General features: G+C 44.2%; 1 protein-coding gene across 1 annotated transcript in view; it reads left to right on the plus strand.

Moving 5' to 3' along the window:
• Positions 1–712: 712 nt before the first annotated feature.
• Positions 713–23746, plus strand: part of gna11b (guanine nucleotide binding protein (G protein), alpha 11b (Gq class)) — a 35682-nt gene continuing 12648 nt past the window's right edge. Inside the window, exons 1-3 of the mRNA XM_062987975.1 lie at positions 713–1150; positions 21863–22047; positions 22558–22712. Coding sequence (XP_062844045.1) covers positions 1015–1150; positions 21863–22047; positions 22558–22712 — 476 coding nt within the window. The 5' untranslated portion in view covers positions 713–1014. The remainder of the gene's footprint in view (positions 1151–21862; positions 22048–22557; positions 22713–23746) is intronic.

The following is a 23746-nucleotide window of genomic DNA, read 5'->3' on the forward strand; positions in this document are numbered from 1 at the left end:
TTTACCAACTCTACCTCTGCACAACCCAACTGATGGTCTCAAACACATTAAAAAAGCAACAAATTCCAAAAATTCACTCTAGACAAGGCACAAACATTCATTGAAAACCATTCCAGGTGGAAACCTAATAAAGCTGGTTGAGAAAATTTCAAAGAGTGTGCAAATCTGTCATTAATCTGTTTACTACATAATTCCATATGTGTTCCTTCATAGTTTGGATGTCTTTAGTATTAATCTACAATGTAGAAAATTTAAAAAAATTAAGAAAAACCACAGGAATGAGAAGGTGTGTCCAAACTTTTGGCCTGTACTGTATATATATGCTGAATTAAAGGTAGATGAAATTAAATTAAACTGAAGTGAGTTCATGTCGTGGAGGGCCTCCCTCCAACCATGGGCCCCAGTGCACCCACCCCCCACCCCCCCGCCCTCCCTGTAGTTACGCCCCTGGGTGGGAGGCAATGCGAACCCGATCAGAATGATGCAGTTGGTGCAAATAAATGAATAAATAATCTAATTCATAAATGAATCAATAAACGAATAAGCACATTTTTGCCGTTAAAAAGTCTCTGAGTGTCGACTCCCAGCATTGGCCCAAAAGAACCGAGTCAAAGAACCGACTCGTTCTCGAACGACACATCCCTCCTCTCTCTCTCTCTCTCTCGCTCTCTCGCTCTCTCTCCCCGTGTCCGCGTTTCTCCTCCTCCAGCAGCGCCTCCGCTTTCCCCCGCCCCTCTCCGGTTATTCCTGCACTCTTCTGACTGGGATCCGCAGCCGGGTGAACGCCGACAGCTTTTCGGTAAGGGGACTAACTCGACAGCGAGGCCCCCCGGCCCCTTCCTCCTCCTCCTTTTCCCCCCTTGCTCCCTTTCACATTCCCCTGTTTATTTGGGTTGAGTGTTTTTCTTGTCTCCTTATCCCGGGATTTGTGGAGGATCTTGTGAGCCCCGCTCGGTGGCGGCTTGGAGTCGGGTCGGGACGAGGCCGCACCGCGGGCTGCTGAGCACAGGGGGGATGACTTTAGAGTCGATGATGGCTTGCTGCCTGAGCGAAGAGGCGAAGGAGTCGAAGCGGATCAACGCCGAGATCGATAAGCAGCTGCGCCGGGACAAGCGAGATTCCAGGCGGGAACTGAAGCTGCTGCTGCTCGGTAAGAACCGGCGGGTGTTCGATATGAAAACTCGTCCTGATTTTGCTCTGGCGTGTGTTCGCCTTCAGCCGCCCAACAGGTTTGACCGTGTTGTATTATAACCGGAGCTTCCCGGGGCCGCGTTCCAAAGGAATAAACCCTTAAATAGGTCGTTTATTATAAAACCCGGGATTAATAATCGAACCCGAATGTCGCATTGAATAAACTGGTTTGCTAAAATTAGGTTGGTTAGCGCAACGGTTAGCTAGCAGGTTAGCTAACGGTTAGTTAGCACCATTAGCTCAGGATGGTCTGGGCCGAGTTCAGGATCTGGTCTGAATGAAGTCTGTGGATTAGGGCTGGTCAGTACGATTATATGTATCTGTATTGCGATATATTAGATACAAATATTAATATATTTTGAGTGTTTTCTGATTCTGTGTGTCGGTGCTTTTAAAACGCCGTTGTTGCTGACTGGATCAGGTAACTGGACTTTTAACTGGCCTGATTTGACAGCTCCAGTTGGATAGTCCAAATTTGCATACACAGTGGATATTTACATTTACATTTTCAGCATTTAACAGACGCCTTTATTCAAAGCCAGTATACAGTCTAAGCAATTTAGACTTAAGGGCCTTGCTCAGGGGCCCAACAGCAGCAACCTGGCAGTGGTGGGGCTTGAACCAGCAACCTTTTTGATTACTAGTCCAGTACCTTAACCACTAGGCTACAACTGCCTGGTTGTGGACGGTCATTATGTGTTTTCTTTATAGGTAAACATCCAAAAATGAACATCATTTTTTATTTTCTGCACCCCACTGTATATTTCAAACTCCTGGCCTGCCATAAACTGACCTGAGTTCTCTCAAATACTTGGACATCTTGAATAAGAGCTTGGAGTTGTGATGTCATAACCTGACTAGCCACCATATACCCTTTCTGTCAACCTCGTATCATCATTCACATTTTGAAAATCTACCTAAACAAATGAAATTTGAAGAAGTCACCAAAATACAGATAGACATTTTTTACCCTCAGCTGTGCTGTTAAAGTTGGACTGTCAACAAAGACAAAATAAGTAAAAAAGTAATAAAGAGAAGGTTTGTCTAGGTAAATGTCTAGCGAACAGCCGGCGCCAGACTGCCGGGGGTTGGAATGTGAGTAGTAGTGGATTGTACAGACCATTTTTTTTTTAATAATCCATGGACAGTGGTAGCCTAGTGGGTAGAGCTTTGGTCTATCAGCTGAAAGGTTGAGTTTGAATCCCGGCTCTGCTATGCAGGCACTGTTGGGCCCTTGAGGAAGGCCCTTAACCCTCTATGCCCCAGCTTCCAAACAAGCTGAGATTTGCAAAGTAAAGAATTCATTGTATATGTATTCATATGTATATGACAAATAAAGGTATTCTATTCTATTCAATACATTATACCTCAATATCTTAGAGTCTGGTGCAAGTTTAATATTCAGATGATTGAGAAAAACATTCCGCTTAAAATACTTCGCATGCCACGTTTTGTTAGGTCCGTAAATAACCAGTAATTGTGACTTGAAACGTTTCCTGTGAATGATGTGTGAGGACAGCATGGAATTTTACCAGGTGTGTACAAACTTTGGGTGGTTGTGAGCTTATCGGCTGCAAATGTAACGAAGCCTGAAGGAAGCGTATAATTAGGTCAATAATTATCCTCACCACTAATTTTAAAAGCGAGTGTTTTAATTTCACTTATTTATGCAGGTTTTGCTGGACGACTTTATATTCGAGTAAGCGAGTTGCTGCGCTGTGTCTTGTGATAATGCAGGATCTATTGTGTATCATTGTATAAACATGACTTGTCCTCCTATGGTTTGGCACTGCATGGTTTCTGGCAATATGCCAAACGTTTCGTCCACTTGTGTTTGGTCTGTGATGTAATAGTAATGTGCTTTAAAACAGTTCGCTTTATTTCTTTTTCTGCAATGTCACATCGTCAGTATTTGTGCATAACTCTAATAATTTTCTTTGAGATTTGGATGACGACCCACCTAGTGTCTCCACTAGCTCTCTCTCTCGCTCTCTCTCTGTCTTGTTTTCTTTTTTTCTGAATTTTGCATTTTCCACTTTTTCCCCCCAATCTGGTCATGTTCCCAATTGCAATCTCCTCTGCGACTGCAGACCCCCCCCATCCTGAGCGAAGAGACACAGATTATTACATCATAACCTTCAACACACTTCTTTTCACCTGTGAGGGATGTTATAGTTTCACTCACATCAGGATTGCGTACTGAGTCATGCACTACTATCCGTGAATCAACCATCTCTCGTGCAGGCACTTTGTCCAGCCAACTGATGCCACAATTGCAGCGGCAAAGACAAACACGTTTGACCAAACAACCAACATGACCATCATGCCCAGCCGGTAGATAGCTCAGCTCAGCAGAGTCTAGCTCAAGATCTAATCAGTAGTGGGTTAGCATGTTATACCACTACTCTACCCGAACACCACTATATCTATTTAACACACATTCAAAATGAATAAGGTTTGTTTGTCCATTGTTAAATTAGAGTAAACAACAGTTGGAATTATACTGCATACATCTACTCATCTTAACATGTCATTCTTCATCCAGTATTTTTTAATAAAATGTTTTTAGACCATATCATATTAATTTCAAATCTCAATAAGTTAAGCACATATTAAGTGTTGCTTGACCTGACTGTTGAAAAAATGCGCCTTGATTTAAACCAAAGTGAAAATGTGTTTTTACCCCTTTCTCCAACTGCAAGGGTTTTATGAATGCTCATTATCTTCTAAAGTCAAGTTTAGTAATGTCCAGAGTCCACTAGTTGTCATGAAAAGCTCAGATAAACGAAGACAGTAGGAGTGCCTGAACAGAACAACATTAAAAATCTTAAAAGACTGATCACAAACCAAAAATATTCAAATGTGGAAGGAGGTCAAAACTACAAACTGTTGGAGGACTGCTGCTTGGACAGCTTTTTTTTCTGGATTGTTTGGATGAGCTTAAAGTAAAAAAAAAAAAAAAAAAAACATGAACGGGGACTTTGATAATTGCTTCAATCATTCAATTCCCAGTCTGGAGCCACTGGGAAAAACTGTATAGAGCAACTGTACACACCTTGGCACATGTGATTGTGTTTGATGTTATTTGTGAACGAATAATCAGTTTGCATAAGATGTGGGTGTTTTGCATCATGCCCTGTTATAAAGGTAGGACTTGTTATTATGGTTTTTATTAGTAATAAAAGTGTTAAATAGCTTTTGTCTGTATTCTTTGTATTGTTTAACTAGTAGATAATCCTATCTTGGAATGGACTTTTTGCTCTTAACCTTTATTTAAATGGCTGAAACAGTATCAGTTGGAAGGTGCACTTGTTAACACGCTCTTAGTGCAGATCCCAAGCCAAGAAAAAATAAGAGTTGTGTCAGGAAAGGCATCTGGCATAAAAAGAGCAAAAAACGGTCTGAAGACAGTTAAATGCTTCCTTTTATTCCTGAACTACATGATTAAGTCCAAGTCCTGTGGGTGTTCACACCATACCGTCGGCTCTGAGCACCGAGCATCATCGAGCTTTTGTAAGAACTAGGCTACAGCTCCGCACAAGACAGTTTGAGGTCATCATTCCACTTCCACATCGTCTCCTAATGTTCTGGGTTATTTTAAAACGGTGGCCGTCTGTGGTCGAGGCCGCGACAGCACTGCGGGCGGAAGGACTGGAAGTTCATAAGGAAGGAAGGATGGCGCTTTATCAAGCCACGATGGCCTGTTAAAAGCTGGATGTGTTTGTTGTACGTCTCGGCCGGGTTGGGCCGCGATAACTGACACTCGCATGCACTTAGCTCATTTCCTATTGGTAGGAGAAGCTTTCCGCTCTTCACCACAAAACATGCTACAGAAAAACGAGTCGATGTGTGGTTATTGTGCATTAATGGAGAAGAAAGAAAAGTTCAAAGAAAAATGGAGGGGATTGAGATTTTGGGGTGGGGCTGCAGGATCTTGGTGATTGGTCAAATTACATCAATGGAGCGAGTGTGGAACCTGCGAATATCAAGGGCGACTTATCATCATCATTCACAAATATTTCGTAATTGTAATGAGGTCCAAACTGAACATGTTTGTACAGGGGACGTTGTAGCCTAGTGGTTAAGGTACTGGACTAGTAATCAGAAGGTCACTGGTTCATGTAAGTCACTTTGGATAAAGGCTTCTGCTAAATGCCAAAACTGTAAATGTACATGAACCAGATAAGTACAACGTTTGCTGTATTTTTTCTGGTTTACTTTGTGTTTCTGGGTTTTTTGGGGTTTTCTTCACATCACCAGGCTCAGCTGAGTAGAAAAGGGAATAAAACAAAGCTGCTCGGTGACTCGTTTATCCTATTAAAGGCCAATCTTAAACGGGTTCATGATATCAGTGTTACCCGGGATAAGTCTCAGCAAATCCAGATTATCCACATCTGTAATAGGCTTTGTAAAGCAATGCTTTGCTTCCTGCACCTCAGCTTTTCTGCACCTTCTCAGCAGTCCCACAGATCCACATCAGCACCCTGTGTTTCTACTGATGCACATTTAGGACCAGCTGATAACCGTGGCTATTCATTTAGCACAGCTGCTGGAAGAAGGATGATTTATATGTAATGTTTTACTATTAAGGGACAGACTGTATGGCCAAAAGTATGTGGACACACGACTATGAGCTTGTTGGACATTCCATTCCAAAACCATAAACAGTAGTGTATTGTAGGTCCCCACTTGGCAGAGGTCACAATTTATTCTGAGAGGGCTTTCCACAATTTTAAAGCGTCTATAGGAATTTGTGTCCATGATCTAAGTGCACCTGTGAGGTCTGGCAGGTTTGACCTGCAATTGATTTCTGATTTTTTCCTTGCGTGTTCAGTAGCTGAGGTCTGGACTTTATGCAAGCCACAGACGTTTCTTCACACCAGACTTATTAAACCATGTCTTAGTGCACGGGGGACAGTTAAACTAGAGCAGGAAAGGGCCTTCATCAAACTGTTGCCACGAAATTGAAAGCATAAAATACATCAGTAATTTTTATACACAGCATGTGGCTGAAATATTTGAATTCAATAAATAGAAGGGGCTCACATACTTCGAAAAGTTTCCGCACTATATTTTGGTTGGAAATTGCTCGTGTCCGAGAGACTGAGAGAGACGCTTACAGTCCGGATTTAGCGCCATCTGATTTCCACTTTTTGGGACGCTCAAAGAAGATTTACATGTGATGATGTGAAAGCACTGTTGACTCACAGCAAGAAGGTTCGATTTCCCAGTTAGATCAGTCCGGGTCCTTTCTGTGTGGAGTTTGCACGTTCTCCCTGTGTCTGTGTGGGTTTCCTCCCACAGTCCAAAGACGTGCAAGTGAGGTGAATTGGAGATACGAAATTGACTGTGTTTGACATTAAACTGATGAATCTTCTGTAACCAGTAACTACCGTTTCTGTCATGAATGTAATCAAAGAGTGTAAAACATGACATTAAAATTCTAATATAATTAAAAATAAATTAAAGTCTTATTTTGGACTCTCCGTCTTTCCAGGTTAATACACATTTAGAACGAAAGTGTTCCTGAGGCAGCAGCTCACTCAAACCCGTCTGTTAGTTTAGTGTTACACAGGGTGTGGCTTTGATAAAAAACCAGACACTGGCTTATCATATCACTGTAGTGTTTATGCTGAAAAACCAGTTTGGCTCATTGTTGCCCAAACGGATTTTGCTGACAGACCGGTAGAGTTGGCACCGATATCGTACTTTCGCATTACTCAGATGCCAAGTGGTACTTTCTCTTTCGGGGCTGGTATTGTTCGTGAGAAGATCTGAGCAGATCTACCCAGACTCACAGTGGCTCAGTGGCTAGCACTGTCACCTCACAGCAAGAAGGTCCTGGGTTTGATCCCCGGGTGGAGCAGTCTGGGTCCTTTCTGTGTGGAATTTGCATGTTCTTCCCGTGTCTGCGTGGGTTTCCTCCGGGAGCTCCGGTTTCCTCCCACAGTCCAAAGACGTTCAAGTGAGGTGAATTAGAGATGCAACTAGTATCTCTACTAGTAACCTGTAACTACCTGTCCTGTCTGAATGTAACCAATGTTTACTGTGTGTAAAACATGATGTTAAAATCCTAATAAATAAATAATAGTGAGCCAGTTTTAGTTTTATTTCTTTTTAAATACCTCACGAGCCGTTTCAGAAATGACCCGCGTGCCGTGGTTTATACATCCCTGAACCTCTAGAGGTTTTAGATCAGCAGATGGGCGAGATCTGCCCGCTCTTCCCCGTGCAAAGCCTCAAGACGGTCACCGTTGACTGTGCAAACATGTTTATGGACTTTGGACTTTTCATCGAGGAGGCGACGAAACACCCGGCCGCTGTTTGCGTCAGTTACGCGTCCTGTTGTGTTTTTGATCATGCTCGGCCAACCAGAGGCCTGACGGGAGGCAGCGCTCGGTGGTTTTGCTTTTCACCCACATCCGGTTTTGATCAAATAAGGTCATGCGGATGAGCAGCTTTGCCAGCTATGAACTTTGCCCATCCTGAAACCAGAGGACTTGAAGTCTTTTAGGAAATGTCCTGAGAGGCCGGAGTTTCAGTGCTGTGTTGTAATCTCACGCACAATAATCTCAGTAATTTCACACATCTAAGCTGCAAATATGACTGATACTGACACTGATACTAATACTGATACTAATAATGATATACATCTAACTAATATTCCCATTTATTAAAGTTGAACAGCATGAACAGCAGAAATAAGATTTAATAATAATTAATACAACTACTAGCATGGTGGCTCAGTGGGTAGCGCTGTCCGGGTCCTTTCTGTGTGGTGTTTGCATGTTCTCCCCATGTCTGCATGGGTTTCCTCCGGAAGCTCCGGTTTCCTCCTACAGTCCAAAAACATGTACAGTGTATCACAAAAGTGAGTACACCCCTCACATTTCTGCAAATATTTCATTATATCTTTTCATGGGACAACACTATAGACATGAAACTTGGATATAACTTAGAGTAGTCAGTGTACAGCTTGTATAGCAGTGTAGATTTACTGTCTTCTGAAAATAACTCAACACACAGCCATTAATGTCTAAATAGCTGGCAACATAAGTGAGTACACCCCACAGTGAACATGTCCAAATTGTGCCCAAATGTGTCGTTGTCCCTCCCTGGTGTCATGTGTCAAGGTCCCAGGTGTAAATGGGGAGCAGGGCTGTTAAATTTGGTGTTTTGGGTAAAATTCTCTCATACTGGCCACTGGATATTCAACATGGCACCTCATGGCAAAGAACTCTCTGAGGATGTGAGAAATAGAATTGTTGCTCTCCAGAAAGATGGCCTGGGCTATAAGAAGATTGCTAACACCCTGAAATTGAGCTACAGCATGGTGGCCAAGGTCATACAGCGGTTTTCCAGGACAGGTTCCACTCGGAACAGGCTTCGCCAGGGTCGACCAAAGAAGTTGAGTCCACGTGTTTGGCGTCATATCCAGAGGTTGGCTTTAAAAAATAGACACATGAGTGCTGCCAGCATTGCTGCAGAGGTTGAAGACGTGGGAGGTCAGCCTGTCAGTGCTCAGACCATACGCCGCACACTGCATCAACTCGGTCTGCATGGTCGTCATCCCAGAAGGAAGCTGACGCACAAGAAAGCCCGCAAACAGTTTGCTGAAGACAAGCAGTCCAAGAACATGGATTACTGGAATGCCCTGTGGTCTGACGAGACCAAGATAAACTTGTTTGGCTCAGATGGTGTCCAGCATGTGTGGCGGCGCCCTGGTGAGAAGTACCAAGACAACTGTATCTTGCCTACAGTCAAGCATGGTGGTGGTAGCATCATGGTCTTGGGCTGCATGAGTGTTGCTGGCACTGGGGAGCTGCAGTTCATTGAGGGAAACATGAATTCCAACATGTACTGTGACATTCTGAAACAGAGCATGATCCCCTCCCTTCGAAAACTGGGCCTCATGGCAGTTTTCCAACAGGATAACGACCCCAAACACAACCTCCAAGATGACAACTGCCTTGCTGAGGAAGCTGAAGGTAAAGGTGATGGACTAAACCCAATTGAGCACCTGTGGCGCATCCTCAAATGGAAGGTGGAGGAGTTCAAGGTGTCTAACATCCACCAGCTCCGTGATGTCATCATGGAGGAGTGGAAGAGGATTCCAGTAGCAACCTGTGCAGCTCTGGTGAATTCCATGCCCAGGAGGGTTAAGGCAGTGCTGGATAATAATGGTGGTCACACAAAATATTGACACTTTGGGCACAATTTGGACATGTTCACTGTGGGGTGTACTCACTTATGTTGCCAGCCATTTAGACATTAATGGCTGTGTGTTGAGTTATTTTCAGAAGACAGTAAATCTACACTGCTATACAAGTTGTACACTGACTATTCTAAGTTATATCCAAGTTTTATTTCTATAGTGTTGTCCCATGAAAAGATATAATAAAATATTTGCAGAAATGTGAGGGGTGTACTCACTTTTGTGATACACTGTATGTGTCATGAATGTAACCATAGTGTGAAACATGTTAAAATCCTAACAAATAAAGCAATAAAATACAACAACTACTGATGATTAGGGGAAAAAAGCATAAATAAAAGATAAATTACATTATTTGGCCAAAAGTATGTGGACAGCACTCCTAGTAATTGAGTTCTTGTGGTTTTTACCCATTCCTATCATGGGTCACTTTTCCTGCAACAGTTTGGGAAAGACCCCACCCACTTCATTTTTTGTTTTCGTCGTTCTGGTGGGTCCGGTTACCCAGTGTCACTGGGTGCATGGCAATAACGCCATTGACCAGGCACCAGTCCATCCCTGGGACCAACCTCCCACCACACCCCACCCCCAAAAAGACATAGCTTGTCATGTCCGTGTTGACGCCTTCCCTGGCCCAGCTGATAGCACCACTGAGGTTCGAACCCAAATCTCATCAGTCGCAGGCTAGGGTGATAGACTGCTGCGCCATCCTGCTCCAGCATAATCGTCCTTAAAAATAGAACCCTGACCGTAACCCCATTAAACACCTTTGGCATTAATTGGAACATTGCTTGTTTTAATATTAAGGGATTTCATGGTCAGAAACAACGGTGTTGTTTTTCTGAGGCGTTCTGTTTGGTCTCGTCTTTCTCGGTCTGTCTCTCTCCGTCGTTCTCTGTGTGTGTGTGTGTGTGTGTGTGTGTGTGTGTGTGTGTGTGTGTGTGTGTGTGTGTGCGCACATGTGTATGCGCCCGTGTGCACGCGCAGCTTCACACACACCCTCACGTCTCCTTGCGGGAAAGCTTGAAGGAGCTGGACTGACCTGCTCGATCCCCGTGCGGCTGTAAAAATAGAACAGATGCCACTCTTCAGCGTCACAGAACGAGACCTGCAGCAATGAATTAAAGCTTTTCTCTTTCTTTCTCGCTCTTTCTTTCACTCTTAGGGTTGCATTCACATGAGAGGCGGTAAAACCGCTTTTGCGCCGGCTGTGCCATTGTTTTCTATGGAGTGTCGCGTTGGGCTCACGATTTTTGCACTTGATTGAACTTCGACCCGGTTTGCCGCCGACCGCTTCAAAGCGCCTCCAGTGAGACAAACTGTTTGATATGACGTCGTAAAATCGACTCATGAACATAGCTTGACGTGACTTATTGTATTAAAACGATGATCGAGGAATTTAGTTAGTGAGGAGAACTCATGAGCAGTAATAATTAAGAGGTTTAGTGTTCCTGGGTTCTTTTACTACATTAAACCATGTTAAGCTTTCTTTTAAATGGTAAGCATTTTAGACTTGATTTCTCAGCACCTCGAGCCATAACACAAGTTTAAAAGTGGAACAGGAGAAACATACAGCTAAACACAGATACACGTGGAGCTTTCAGAGTGGATTTGCTGTTTATTCCACACAAACGCAGATTCGTCTCATTCGCGCACTGATGACGTTTTTGCCACTTCTCATATGAATACGCCTTTACCCCTGCCTACCCAATCACTCGGACTAGGCTACTCTTGGGTAGTCGCTTGTATTTAGAAAAGCCATTTTTTAGCCGCTGTCTAACCAGCACTAACACACAGATTACAGAGGTGCATCCTCACACCCTCACTCCCTCCAGCAGTCGAGGCCGCAAATTGGATTGGCGTCCTGTCTGGGGTGTGTTACTGCATTGCGCCCAGCGATCCCGGAGAAACCAGACCCATTGCGACCCTGACCAGGACAAGCCACGGTGACTGCAGTGCTGAAGTCGAAGCCCATGCTTTAAATGGCTTTCCACGTCCTTTTATTATCCTTGACACATCTAACTGATTCCCCTCCCCCTTGTTCACCCAATAATCTAGGCCAGCAGGGTGTCTGGGGCGAGAGTAGCTGGCGCAGGTTCTCCAGTTCTTTAGGCTCTGTCAGACTAGCACATCTCAGCATTTTAGTTTTTAATCCGATCAGTTTTATCCAGTGTGGAAAAACAGCGACTCACATCAACGTTGCGGACGTCCGATTGATCTGTGTTCACACGCCCTCTTTTACGAGCGCCTGTAACCCATTTCAGTTCAACACAAACACTCAGAGATCTCATTCGAATGCTTTCCCCGGACCGAGCGTAAAACCGCGGTGGTTTTAACTTCCTGGAGGTCTTATTTTCTCTACACACAAATTGCACACGACCGCATCCAGTCCTGAGTCCATCCTGGTGGATGATGGGATAAATCGTATTTATTCACCAAGATCATTAAGGACAGGATGTTAAGGAGCCAGGGCTGGAATTCTCAACGGTGCTATCGGCCAGTCGGGCGTCTAAGTGGGCGGGGAAGTGTCGAGACCCTGTGATGGGTTGGATTGCCGTTCTGTCCGGGGCGTGTCACTGCATTTCGCCCAGTTAGTCCGTGAAATCAAACAAGAAGCTGAAAAGAAGTAAAAATGAAAAATCGAGACCGCCCAAGTCTGTTTTAGCAAGGCTCAAGGGTCCAGATGGTTTTCCAGATGTCAAATAGAGTTGTACCTTGAAACTCAACATCAGTTGGTGCTGGGAGTCAGTTGGTGCTGGGAGTCAGTTGGTGCTGGGAGTCAGTTGGTTCGTATCATGTTCACACTTTGATGACGTTTTACCGCACTGCTCAAGCCGAGCGCTGATCAAAGCAACAGTCGCTCACACGTCAAGTTTAAGGCTACAAATTTCTCGCCGCTCAGGTGGCGCAGCGGTAAAAAGAGACGCGCTGCAACCAGGGCTGGATTCTGAGAACGTGGTATCGAATCCAGCCTTGCTTTACCGGTTCGAAGCTGAGTGGCTATATGAGCAACGATTGGCCGGTTGCTCATATGGGGGGTGGGACAAAGAACCGGATGTGGGTCTCTCTCTGTCAGAATGCGATTGCGTTCTCTGCCGGCTGATTGGAGGCGCTTACACGGAGATGGGAGGGGGTGCCCTTGGGGTGTGTCTCTCCGCATGCAACGCTGGGTGGCGCCAAAACTCGTCAATGTGTGGGTGGCAAAGATGCATCTGGCTGCTGCTCGTGTTTCGGAGGGGATACTGGTTAGCTTCAATCACCTCCGTCAGGGCAGGGTTCGGCATAGACAGAGAGGAAGCACGATGACAATTGGATGCGCTAAAAGGGGAGAAAAAGGGGTAAAATAAATAAATAAATAAATAAAAAAAAAGGCTACAAATTTCTCAACGAAGGGTAGGGATGTAATGATACACTCTACCCACGATGCGATTCACGATACGATTTTTACCGATATTTTTATTATTTTTTTATTATTTTTTTTAATTTTTTATTTAGCACGTCCAATTTCGTCCCATCTATCATCCTCTCATTAGTGCGGATTCCTGCTCCTGATTGGGGCTGACGAGGCCGTTCCACGCCTCCTCCGAAACGTGCACAGCCAATCGACCGTCTTATCACCCACACTTGACGAGCGTAGCGTGGCAGAGTACTGTGCACGGAGGATCACACACTCCGCCGCACCCCCTCCCGTCTCCATACAGGCGCCACCAACCAGCCAGCAGAGGGCGCAACCGCCCCGTTCCTGAGAGAGCATCCCCTACGGTCTCAAGTCCCGCCCCCCACCCGGACAACAGGCCAATCGTTGTCCATAGCCGCCCAGCCTCGACCGTGAAGGCAGAGCTGGATTCGAAACGACGCTCCTTCGAAATCCAGCTCTGGTTGCAGCGCGTGTCTTTTACCGCTGCGCCACCTGAGCGGCCTTTCCCGATATTTTTAAAACTGAAATTGAAGACCGATTATAACAGTTTCCTTTTATTATTTCTCTTAAAAAATAAAATGTGTTTGTGCTTTATTTGTTATTTTTTGTATTTATTTTTTTTAATGCATTTTCTCCCCATTTCCTCCGGATTTAGCACACTCAATTTTGTCTTCCGCTGCTGAGAGATACCAGATTGCATCCGAGGAGAGCACGTCGCTGTACACGCCTCTCCCGACACGTGTACATCCCTCCTCTTCTCGTCCCTGCACTCTGCACAGGCGTCTCTTCCGCCAATCAGAGTCCTCACACAGCGTATGAAGACCCACCCACCCCCACACATAGTCCGGCCCCCACCCTGCAGATACGGTGGCCAATTAGTATCTGCTGCAGGCACTGCCAGTTATGCCCGTCAGATGGCGCCCAGCCGACCGGGAGTTCAGAAACTTGGGCGTCGTGCTCATGTTTTATTTATCTAAATAGTGAATCTCCTTTTATTTCTGAGATAGGTACAAACTGTGCAAAACCATTTTGATTTAAGCCCAATTTGGCTGAAAAAAACCCGAATCTTGTAACCTGGTGTATAGCGCCAGGGACGTCAACCAGGCGAGGTGTATAGCGCCAGTGCCCTCTGCCGTTTAAAGTGAATATCGATTCATTTTACATGTCAAATCAATTTGAATCAGTTATTAACTGTCTTGTGGTGAATCGTTACATCCATAACAAAGAGTGTCGAGTTTCAAAGATTTTGAGTTCAGGGGACGTGGATTTGGCTTCACCAATACGCCGTCTGTCCTTCAGTCACTCGTGTGAGCGGTTTATCAGTTAGCTGCTTGTTGATTCAGACGGACTGGAGCCGCGTGCTCGCACTTCACCATTCCAGACTCCTTTCCTAACACCGCATTCTTTGTAAACGCTTAAGCCATTAGCAAAGCGGCCAAAGTGAAGCCGTCACGTATGCCATTAGCCACGCGGCCCACGTGATGACTCAGATTCCTGCCAGTCTGGGAGGAGATGATGGACGTTTCTGCGAGTAGAATGTCTCTGAAACCATCAATGAGTGCAAATATTATTGCGGCTGAGGTCGTGGATTGGATTATAGGCTCGATTTAGCAGAAATTTTGCACTGATTGTTTTTACCGAATGTTTATTTATTTATTTATTTATTTAACAGGGACAATGTACATTAATCAACATTTTTGTTTCCACATCAATGTAAATGTACCAGAGTTAGCTATAAAGCTAATTTCCATCTGTAGTCCCTAGGCAGGTTATTGTTGTAGGGTTGGAAGCAGTTGAATGTCGAGAATGTTGTTTTACTTTGGCATCGGTCAAGCTGTTCCAAAGCAGTCATTGTTGTTATTAAGAATTTTAATGGCCAACCATTGGTCGGTTTTCCTAAAACTTTTATTTGATTCTTTCTGGTGAATTTCTTGCTTTCTGCTTTAAAGCACCATTATTTCATTTCTTTAATTTAATTTATTTATTTTTTCCTCACTTCTAATGAGCTCTTAAGTCAGCAGTGTGTAGTTTCTGATATGACTGTAATATGACGTTCAGATCTTCATTCGAAGCTTCAAATAGGAAAGATAAGACAGGATAAAATAAGCAGCCATAAAATGACACAAATGTTTTAAACATGACATTAAAATATAAAGAAATAAATATTGACCCAAGTGCCACGCTGGGTTCAAATCCCGGGCTGTCCTCTCAAATACAGGAGGCGCGTGGCGTCACGTGACCTAGTCGTTGTGGGGACACATCATTCATCAACCAGGCTTGGATAAATAGGAGGATTGTGTCAGAAAGGGCGTCGTAAAAGTGGTGCCAAATCAATCATTCGGACGAATGATCTGCCGTAGTGATCCCTAATAGGAGCAGTCGTCAGGAATCAATCATTTATTTGGGGGGGGGGACTAAGTGGGTGTGGTCTTCAAACGCTGTGCAAGGACCCTGGTTAGTGGATAGAGGCACCTGTGCAGAAGCAAGGGGTCCACTAGGACTGTGCACGCGTTGTGCGCTAGACAAAATCGACGACGCTAAATCAGGAAAAAATTTAGAAAATGCATAGTGTGATCGTCAGTAAAAATTCTTTCTGCGGCCTGGTAATAGGTCCATGGCTTGATGGTTGGGGACCACTGGTGTATCTGACATGAAATTGAGAACCTTGCTGTATCAGTATGATCAGTAGTGTAACACTGTGGTTTATGCAAAACAGCGGGTTGGTTTATCTCTCTGGATGTCATTGCGGTTCGACCGCGCTTCAAATGGGCTGAAACTGATTTGCATGCGCTCGTGTGACAGCTTGTTTTCAACTTCCTGGAAATCACAAGTGACCGGTACACAAGGAGAACACAGGAGGCGGGCTGTGCTCTGTGCTACATTAGTGGTTATCTAATGGAAGTGGGTGTGTGGGAAGTTCAGGTGTCATCTCTTGGATAATGATCTACGTATGGCCGAGTTCAGGTCTCAATTTATTGAATCAGTCGTGCTGAAGTGAGGGGGCGGTGGGTATCCATTTTCGACTGTAGTCATGGTCATGTGTCCATATACTTTTGGCTATATAGAATAGAATGCCTTTATTTGTCATATATACATGTACACGTGTACAGTACAGTGAAATCCTTTCTTCGCATATCCCAGCTTGTTTGCGAATTGGGGTCAGAGCGCAGGGTCAGCCATGGTACGGCTCCCCGGGAGCAGACGGGGTTAAGGGCCTTGCTCAAGGGCCCAACAGTGGCTGAATGGCAGAGCTGGGATTCGAACTCTCAATCTATCAGTTGATACCCCAGAGCCATACCCATTAGGCTACCACTGTCTATATACTTTTGGCTGTAATTGTACCAGCAGTATCTGCTACGGTTCTGTTTGCTTATTATACTGTACAGAATCCTCACACACACACTCGCACACACACACACACACTGCAGTGAGGTACTGAGGTGTAATGCTTTACTTCAGCTCAACACTAACTAGGGAGGGGGGGGGGGGGGGGGGGGGGGTGCTGTAGGCCTGTCACCATGGCAACAGCAAAGATTTCGAGCACGTCCACCCACGTGGTGCTCATGTTTGCGCATGTGTGTGTTTATGTGCATGCGCATACTGGCATGTTTAAACCCTTGCTTGCGAGGGCGTAAGATGCCTGCAGACGGTCGAATAGGTGAGGACGGCGGTCGGGCAGCTCGAAAAAAAAATGTTCTGACTGACATTGGGGTTGGTGCTAGTCTGCAGCCCTCCTGGGCCAGCACAAAGGCAGTGCAATTGATTGTAATAGGGAATTAGAAATGACTAAATTGCTTTACTATTCATCCCCTTGTTTGGTGGTAAGCTGTGAACGTTCTCCTACCCCGTTAAACCACTAAAGCTTCGTGTTCGCCGGTTTGCGTTCCCGGCTCTCAGGTGTACCCGTGAGGAAGAATATCGAACCCTCAGGCTGCTCTGTGCTCGAGACTCTAGCAGGACATGAGGGACACGACTAGCCTAGATTGGAGGGATTTTTTTGGCTGCTTTTCTCTCATTTTTCTCTGGATGGAGGCCACTCGAGCCAGAGGCCTGAGGCGCTGCCTTATCCTACATTTCTGCCAGGGCTGTGCAGAATATATCAGAAAACGTTTTTTCATTTTACGTCCTTCATTTTCATAATTATTTTTATTTCAGCTGCTTTCATTAGATCGTTCTGGTCCACATACCTGATTTGGCACAGTTTTTACACAAAGAATGCCCTTCCTGACGCTTGGGCCCAGCACTGATGGCTGTTCGGCCATCTAACACACACCCCGCTGAGACTTGTGTACTAGCCAACTGCTCCTTTTCACCTGTATTCAACGCAGGGATCAATATTGTGTCGCGCACTGCTCTCCGTTATCCCCCATCTCTGTCCAGGAACCTTCGACCAGCCCCTTTTGTCCGTGCCGCCTCAGACTTAGACAGTCGTTGCAAGTCTCTAGAGTCAGAGCTCTAGAGCTGTAAATCTCTAGATCTAAGCTACCGAAGCACCCCAGATGTGCCGTATTTTAAATAAACGACATTATTTTCTGTTCCTGGACATCGAGTATTTAGACCGCACTGTTTCATCCTTTTAAAAGTTGTCTTCAGGTGTAGAGCATTGTTCCTGTGGATGCAGTCATGACCATGACTATAACTGTGATGTTAAGCTTCAAAGAATCTCAGCTTTGCTATGGGCCAACCGGGCGAGGGACTGTAGGGGATTCCTTACACTGCTGCAGTTTGGTCCTCTGTTAGCTCATCAATGGCACCTGCACATATACAGGGAATAATGGAGATCAGTGCATGACTCTGTGTGCGATACGGATCCCCGTATGATCCCATTTGGAGCAGGGGAAAAGAAGTGGAGGCGTGTGTTAGGTACAGCTCTCCTCTGCTAGGAATAGAGGTCAGCTGCAGTAGAGGTGAAGCATGGTCAGGTAATTAGATATGACTAGATTGGATAGAAAAATTTGAGAGGGTGCTTTAAAATCGATGCAAAACGAAATACAAGACGAAACACACTTAATTATTAAAAATAAGGGCAATCTGGTCCCACTATGGGTTACAAGGTGTAGTTTAAAGCCTCCACAAGGGGGGCGATTGTGTACAAGTTTATTTAGTGTTTGTGCCTGTTACAATTAGTTATTATTTATTATTATTTTTTTTTCGGTTGGGTTGCGAGCCAGGGTTTGTTCTACAGAACTGGCTGAAATCATTCAGTTCTAAAAAAGAACAGGAGCAGAAATCCTTAAAAAATTCACGACCCTTACAGGTGTAAGTTTAACAGCAGCAAACTGTAGCAGCCTGAAACCCGACTTGTACCATCAGACGTGGGTTTTTTTATTATTATTTACTTTAAAACCTGATCAGCGATTCCGCAGCACATCCTGGCTGTTTTGTTGGCGTGTTTCTGGAACTCGGTGGAGTCGAAGGACGTTATGTAATCAGAAGGTGTGTTTAATGCGTCTGTTTGGAAGAGAGAGGTTGTGATGAGCATGTGAGGGGTGAATCAGTAAAAAGGGATGTTAGATAATAGAAAGTGAGAGATGGCAGGAAGTGCTTTCGATGCGCTGTGATAAATGCGCTTCATGCGGTTTTGGTTTTCCTCTCGCGGTTACGGTTTAGTGCTTTCTCTCTCTCTCTCTCTCTCTCTCTCTCTCTCTCTCTCTCTCTCTCTCTCTCTCCGCGACCGTATCTGTGCAGTGTGGGCGACTTCAGGTCCGTGTGAAGTGCGAGTAAGATCTGAACTCGACACATTCGATGATGCGCCGCTGCAGTAAATACCTCCACAGTCCTGTACAGTAGCATCAATCGGCTAGAATTTAATCTGTCGACTTGCTGATGCGCTATGTGGCCGAAAGAATGTGGACGCCCTGTGCTGATTAGGTTTACGGGGTTCAGCAAACGCTATCTTGCTTTTCCAAACAGGTGTGTAGCGACTGGTGCGTCCTTATCCAGCCTCACTTGATGTCTTTGGTCTAAAGCAGCATGTTTTATACCCTGGGTCATGAGCCAAAAAAATGGGTCACAGAGAAAAATTACAATAATAATCAAATAAACACATTTTTACAGGCACATAAACACAAAATGAACCTGTACACAAATGCCCCCTTGTGGAGGCTTTACATTACATCTTGTAACCCACAGTGAGACCAGATAGATTGCCACTAATTGTATTAATTAAGTATATTTAGTTTTTTGTTTTGTTTTAATTCATCGTTTGTGTTGCCATCATGGTCAAAATGTGGGTCTTAAAAAAAAAAAAACCCTGTTCTAGAGGAACTCTAGTGGCCTGCTCAAAGCCTTGACAGCTTTCTGTCAGACATCAGCGCCTTACCTTACGAATGCTCTTTAGACTAAATGAGCACAAATTCCCACAAACACCTTTCCAGTTGGGTTGAAGCTGTTATAGCCAACAGCCGGGGAAGAGAGCTCGTGTTAATGACTGGATTTGGACGGGAACGTTCTATAAGCTCATGGTCAGGTCTGCTCATAAATTTTGACAATGTATTGTACATTATTTCATAGGGATGTAACGATACACTCTACCCATGATGCAATACGATTCACGATACTGAGTTCACGATACGATATTTTCCAGATTTTTTTTAACAAAATTAAATTGAAGACAAATTAGGACAGTTTCCTTTTATAATTTTTCTTTAAAAATACAATAATACAGTATTTTTGCTTATCTCTTATTTATCTAAATAATGAATGCCCTTTTATTTCTGAGGTAGATACAAACTATGCAAAACAATGCTGCACATTTACCTTTTTGTGTAAAAAAAAACGAAATAAAACTCACATTATTAATAGAAATAAACAAAGTATCCTCACATCAATAAATTTGGCTGGAAAATTCCGAACCTAGCAACCTCGTAGTGACGTCAACCAGGCGAGGTGAATAGCGCCAGTGCCCTCTGCTGTTTAAAGTGAATATCGATTCATTATACATGTAAACCGATTTAAATCATTACACGTGAATCGATTTTTAACCGTCTCTAGCGATGCATCGTTACATCCCTATTATTTCATTTGCATAACATTCAAGTTCCTCACGTTTACTGCTTACTGGTGTTTTTGCCCAGTGTTCGTTTTGGTGCAACAGTAGCAGCACGTCTGCAAAGCTGACCAACAGACCAATGATTAAACGGACCAATAATTATACCTCCTAATAATTTAAATCATGTAACATAAAGCTATTTTCTATGGAAACCAGCTGTCGCGCCAAGGCGTCAGCATGAGAAACAAGAATACTGATACTGAACTTGGTGCTCCGTGTTTGCTAAAGCTGCTTGTAATAATCCGCTGCTGGCTTGTGTAAAGATGTTTGATGCTTTATTTGCATGGGTTGTCCTGCGGCCTTTCTTGGACTGAGAGGGCATCACGTGGCTGGAAGAGGTTAGTGGAGCACAGGTTGTCGTTTGGGGAGGGGTTGTTGGGGGGTCACTGGTTAGCCAGCCAAAGTGAAAGTGAGTGTTTTATTATTCATTTACCACAAAGCAACACATCAAGAGGAAAAGTTCAATGTTCCTGGTAGCTCAGCTGTTTCGGCACCCCCACCATCCATGACTGTTGGTATTTTTAATGTTTTTATTCTTTGTGTTTCTGCTGCATTGCTACGTTATGCTTTCTCGAAAGAGACGTTAAACGCAGTGACAAGTGAGATTTTAACAAATAGGCTACGTGGTTAACCACTAACTAACACATGTCGGTTATCAATGAACAGAAAACTGTCAGTAGTGCAGAATGTCCAGACGCTTAAGCAGCAAGGCAGCTTCAATCCATGACACTTCCTCCACCATGCTTCACAGCTAGGTTTTTCTACTCGGTGTTTGTCAACAACAATTTTTGCAGAGATTTTTGCAGCCCAATCTTCCCCAACGACAATTGTGCTCTTGTTGTGATCTTTGCAAGACCTCACACTTCTATCTCATCTATAGATTTCCACCACATTTCATTTCACACACATTCCACCTTCTGCACGTTTTAAAAGGTGAAGGAAGCCCAAAGAGCTGGAGAAACCCCTCACAGACAGTGAGGAGGACCGTGTAAGAGACAAGACCTGCACTCAGGTCACTGAGATTTATCTTTCTGCACCACCATGCCACCTAAAAACAGTCCTGTAGCTTTCTGATTATTAACGGATTCTTTTTGTGGCCTCTAAAGCCGTCGGGAAAACCGTTCTCAAGGATTCCAGAGTGAAATATTCACTACAGGCTCTTGTGTTGCTCGTGTTACAGAATAAAGAAGCGATTTTTGGGTCGAAACCAGCACTCGGTTTAGTGTGCGGTTATTTAGGGGATTTAAGTGTGTGAAGAGGTACTTAAGTTTATCTTGAGGGCCTCTACACTCTGCCATCAGCTCTTTAGCTCTTGTGTTCTCACTTCCGAATACACTCACAAGCCGTGTTCACCAGAGGAACTGCTGGTTCCCTCATGAATATTCTACTAAACGTTGTTTTTGTTTTTGTTTTTTAATGTATCGCTTTGTCAGAAGAACTGAGTTGAAGATGAACTGCTGGTACATAACAGATCTAAATGTTTGCACTTGTCTACAGGGACTTGTTGGGTAAATCCTTGTAGCTCAGCAGTAAATGGATAAACTGCTGCTTGTGGCTGCTCCAAGCTTGAGCCGTGAATTCTCTAGACCCGGGAACATTCAGTCGGTTTTCGATTCTCGGACAGTTTTGCTCCTGCCAACTTTGTGTGGCTTATTAACCCCTGAATGGACTCCAATAGATAAATAATGAGGGATTCCATAATGTAGGCCACCAGTGCTGCAACCCAGGTTCAAGTCTCAGCCGGTGCTATCTGCCGGCTGATCACCTACACAGACAGGATTAGTTTAAGGTGACAGATAAAGCCCTGCGATGGATCGATGCCTTGTCCGGGGTGTATTCCTGCCTTGCAGAAACCAGACCCACCACAACTCTGACCAGAATAAAGCAGTAAACCTTTTTAATTTGTTTGTTTTTAACTTACCAGCATCTGTCACCACTGCTGGACATTTTAATCCTGACCCCTGACCTTTGCGGTCTCCTCTTGTAGGTACAGGAGAGAGCGGCAAGAGCACATTCATCAAACAGATGCGCATCATTCATGGCAGTGGCTACACAGACGAGGACAAGCGCGGCTTCACCAAGCTGGTGTACCAGAACATCTTCACGTCTATGCAGTCCATGATCCGTGCCTGCGAGAACCTCAAAATCGGCTACAAGTACGAGCAGAACAAGGTGAGACGGAGTGTCTGTGTTTTTTTCCCCTGTATTTCTAAGCTGAACTGAGGACGTTTATAAAGTAAAGTGTGCAGCAGTGGAGATGGAAATATAAATCGGGTAATTGGATATGACTAAAGTGGGAGGAAAATTAGGGGAAGAAATGCATAAATAGAAAAAAAGAAAGTTAGTGAGCTTAGGGGGGTTTCTGGGGTGGTTGGTGCATGATAGTCTCGGCTCTTTTCGGCCAGCACAGGGGAGAATTGCAAACAAGGACTCCAAGCAGTCAATAAACCAGTATTACTAAAACATCTGCAACCAGTGTTGCCAGATTGCACCCACCATATTTGTTCCGAACCTGAAACTTTTAATACTGTTATTTATCCATACAAAGTGATTTTTTTTTAACACTGTAGCAATTTTAAATGTTTCCATTGACGTGTTGTTTTTTGATTCAGCCTAAGCCCACTTTCCCCAGTTTAACATGCTGTACTTTTTTAACTGATTGTAATTTTATTTTGACTGCAGGCTCACGCCATGCTGGTGAAAGAGGTGGACATCGAGAAGGTGTCGTCCTTCGATCATCCCTACATTGGCGCTATTAAGGTGCTGTGGTCGGATCCAGGCATCCAGGAGGCTTACGACCGCCGCAGGGAGTACCAGCTTTCTGACTCCACTAAATAGTGAGTATCACAGATTAGGAGGAAATCTGTGAGATATTAACGCATCATGGATCCTGCACTTAAACACGGAGCACAAATAGGGTCTGTCTGAAAACCTACTGAGCTGCCTTGCTGATTCTAATAAAGCATCAAACTCATAAGGCAGATTATTCAGACGCACTACTATTATTTAGACAGCTGACCGGGTGCCTACACGGACAATCATTGGCTCGTCTGAGAGAAGGAGTTCGTAGGGATTTTTCATAACTCTAATGGCTGGTCAATGTCATATGCACGAGAGACGAGAGATAATGGAGATTGATGCAAGACTCTCTGTGCGTGATACGGATCTCTATATGATTCAACCTCATGCAGGTAACAAAGAAGCTGTCGGCTACTGCTCACATGTCGGTTAGTTGAATAGACTAGATTGCGATGAAAACTGGTATTTATTTACTGGGGAGGCACGGTGGCTTGGTGGGTAGCACTGTCGCCTCACAGCAAGAAGATCCTGGGTTCGATTCCCAGGTGGAGCAGTCCTGGTCATTTCTGTGTTGTGTGCATGTTCTCCCCAGGTCTGTGTGGGTTTCCTCTGGGAGCTCCGGTTTCCTCCAACAGTCCAAAGACGTGCAGTCAGATTAATTGGAGAAACAAAGTTGTATCTTAAAGACTTGAACTAATTAATCTTGTGTAATGAGTAACTACCTGTCCTGTCATGAATGTAACTAAAGTGTGTAAAACATGATGTTAAAATCCTAATAAATAAATAAATAAATAAATGTATTTACTGTGACAGAATCACATTCCCTTCTGTGTTAAATTCCCTCCTTACATTTTTAACTTATAGAACACAAGTCTGCACCTAATACAGTATTAGGTACAGTGTGTGTGTATATATTTATATAGATATTTAATATCCTAAGGTGCTTCCCTGGTTCTGTTTGTTGACTGAGCGTGTTTGAATAGTAACTAGTTTCGTTTGTGTAGTTTGTGTTGGTGTGTAAATGAAAGCGAGAGATTCAGGCTGGATAAATATGCAGAAGACTCCTAGAGTT

This window comes from Trichomycterus rosablanca, chromosome 25 (assembly GCF_030014385.1).
Source record: "Trichomycterus rosablanca isolate fTriRos1 chromosome 25, fTriRos1.hap1, whole genome shotgun sequence".
NCBI lineage: Eukaryota > Metazoa > Chordata > Actinopteri > Siluriformes > Trichomycteridae > Trichomycterus > Trichomycterus rosablanca.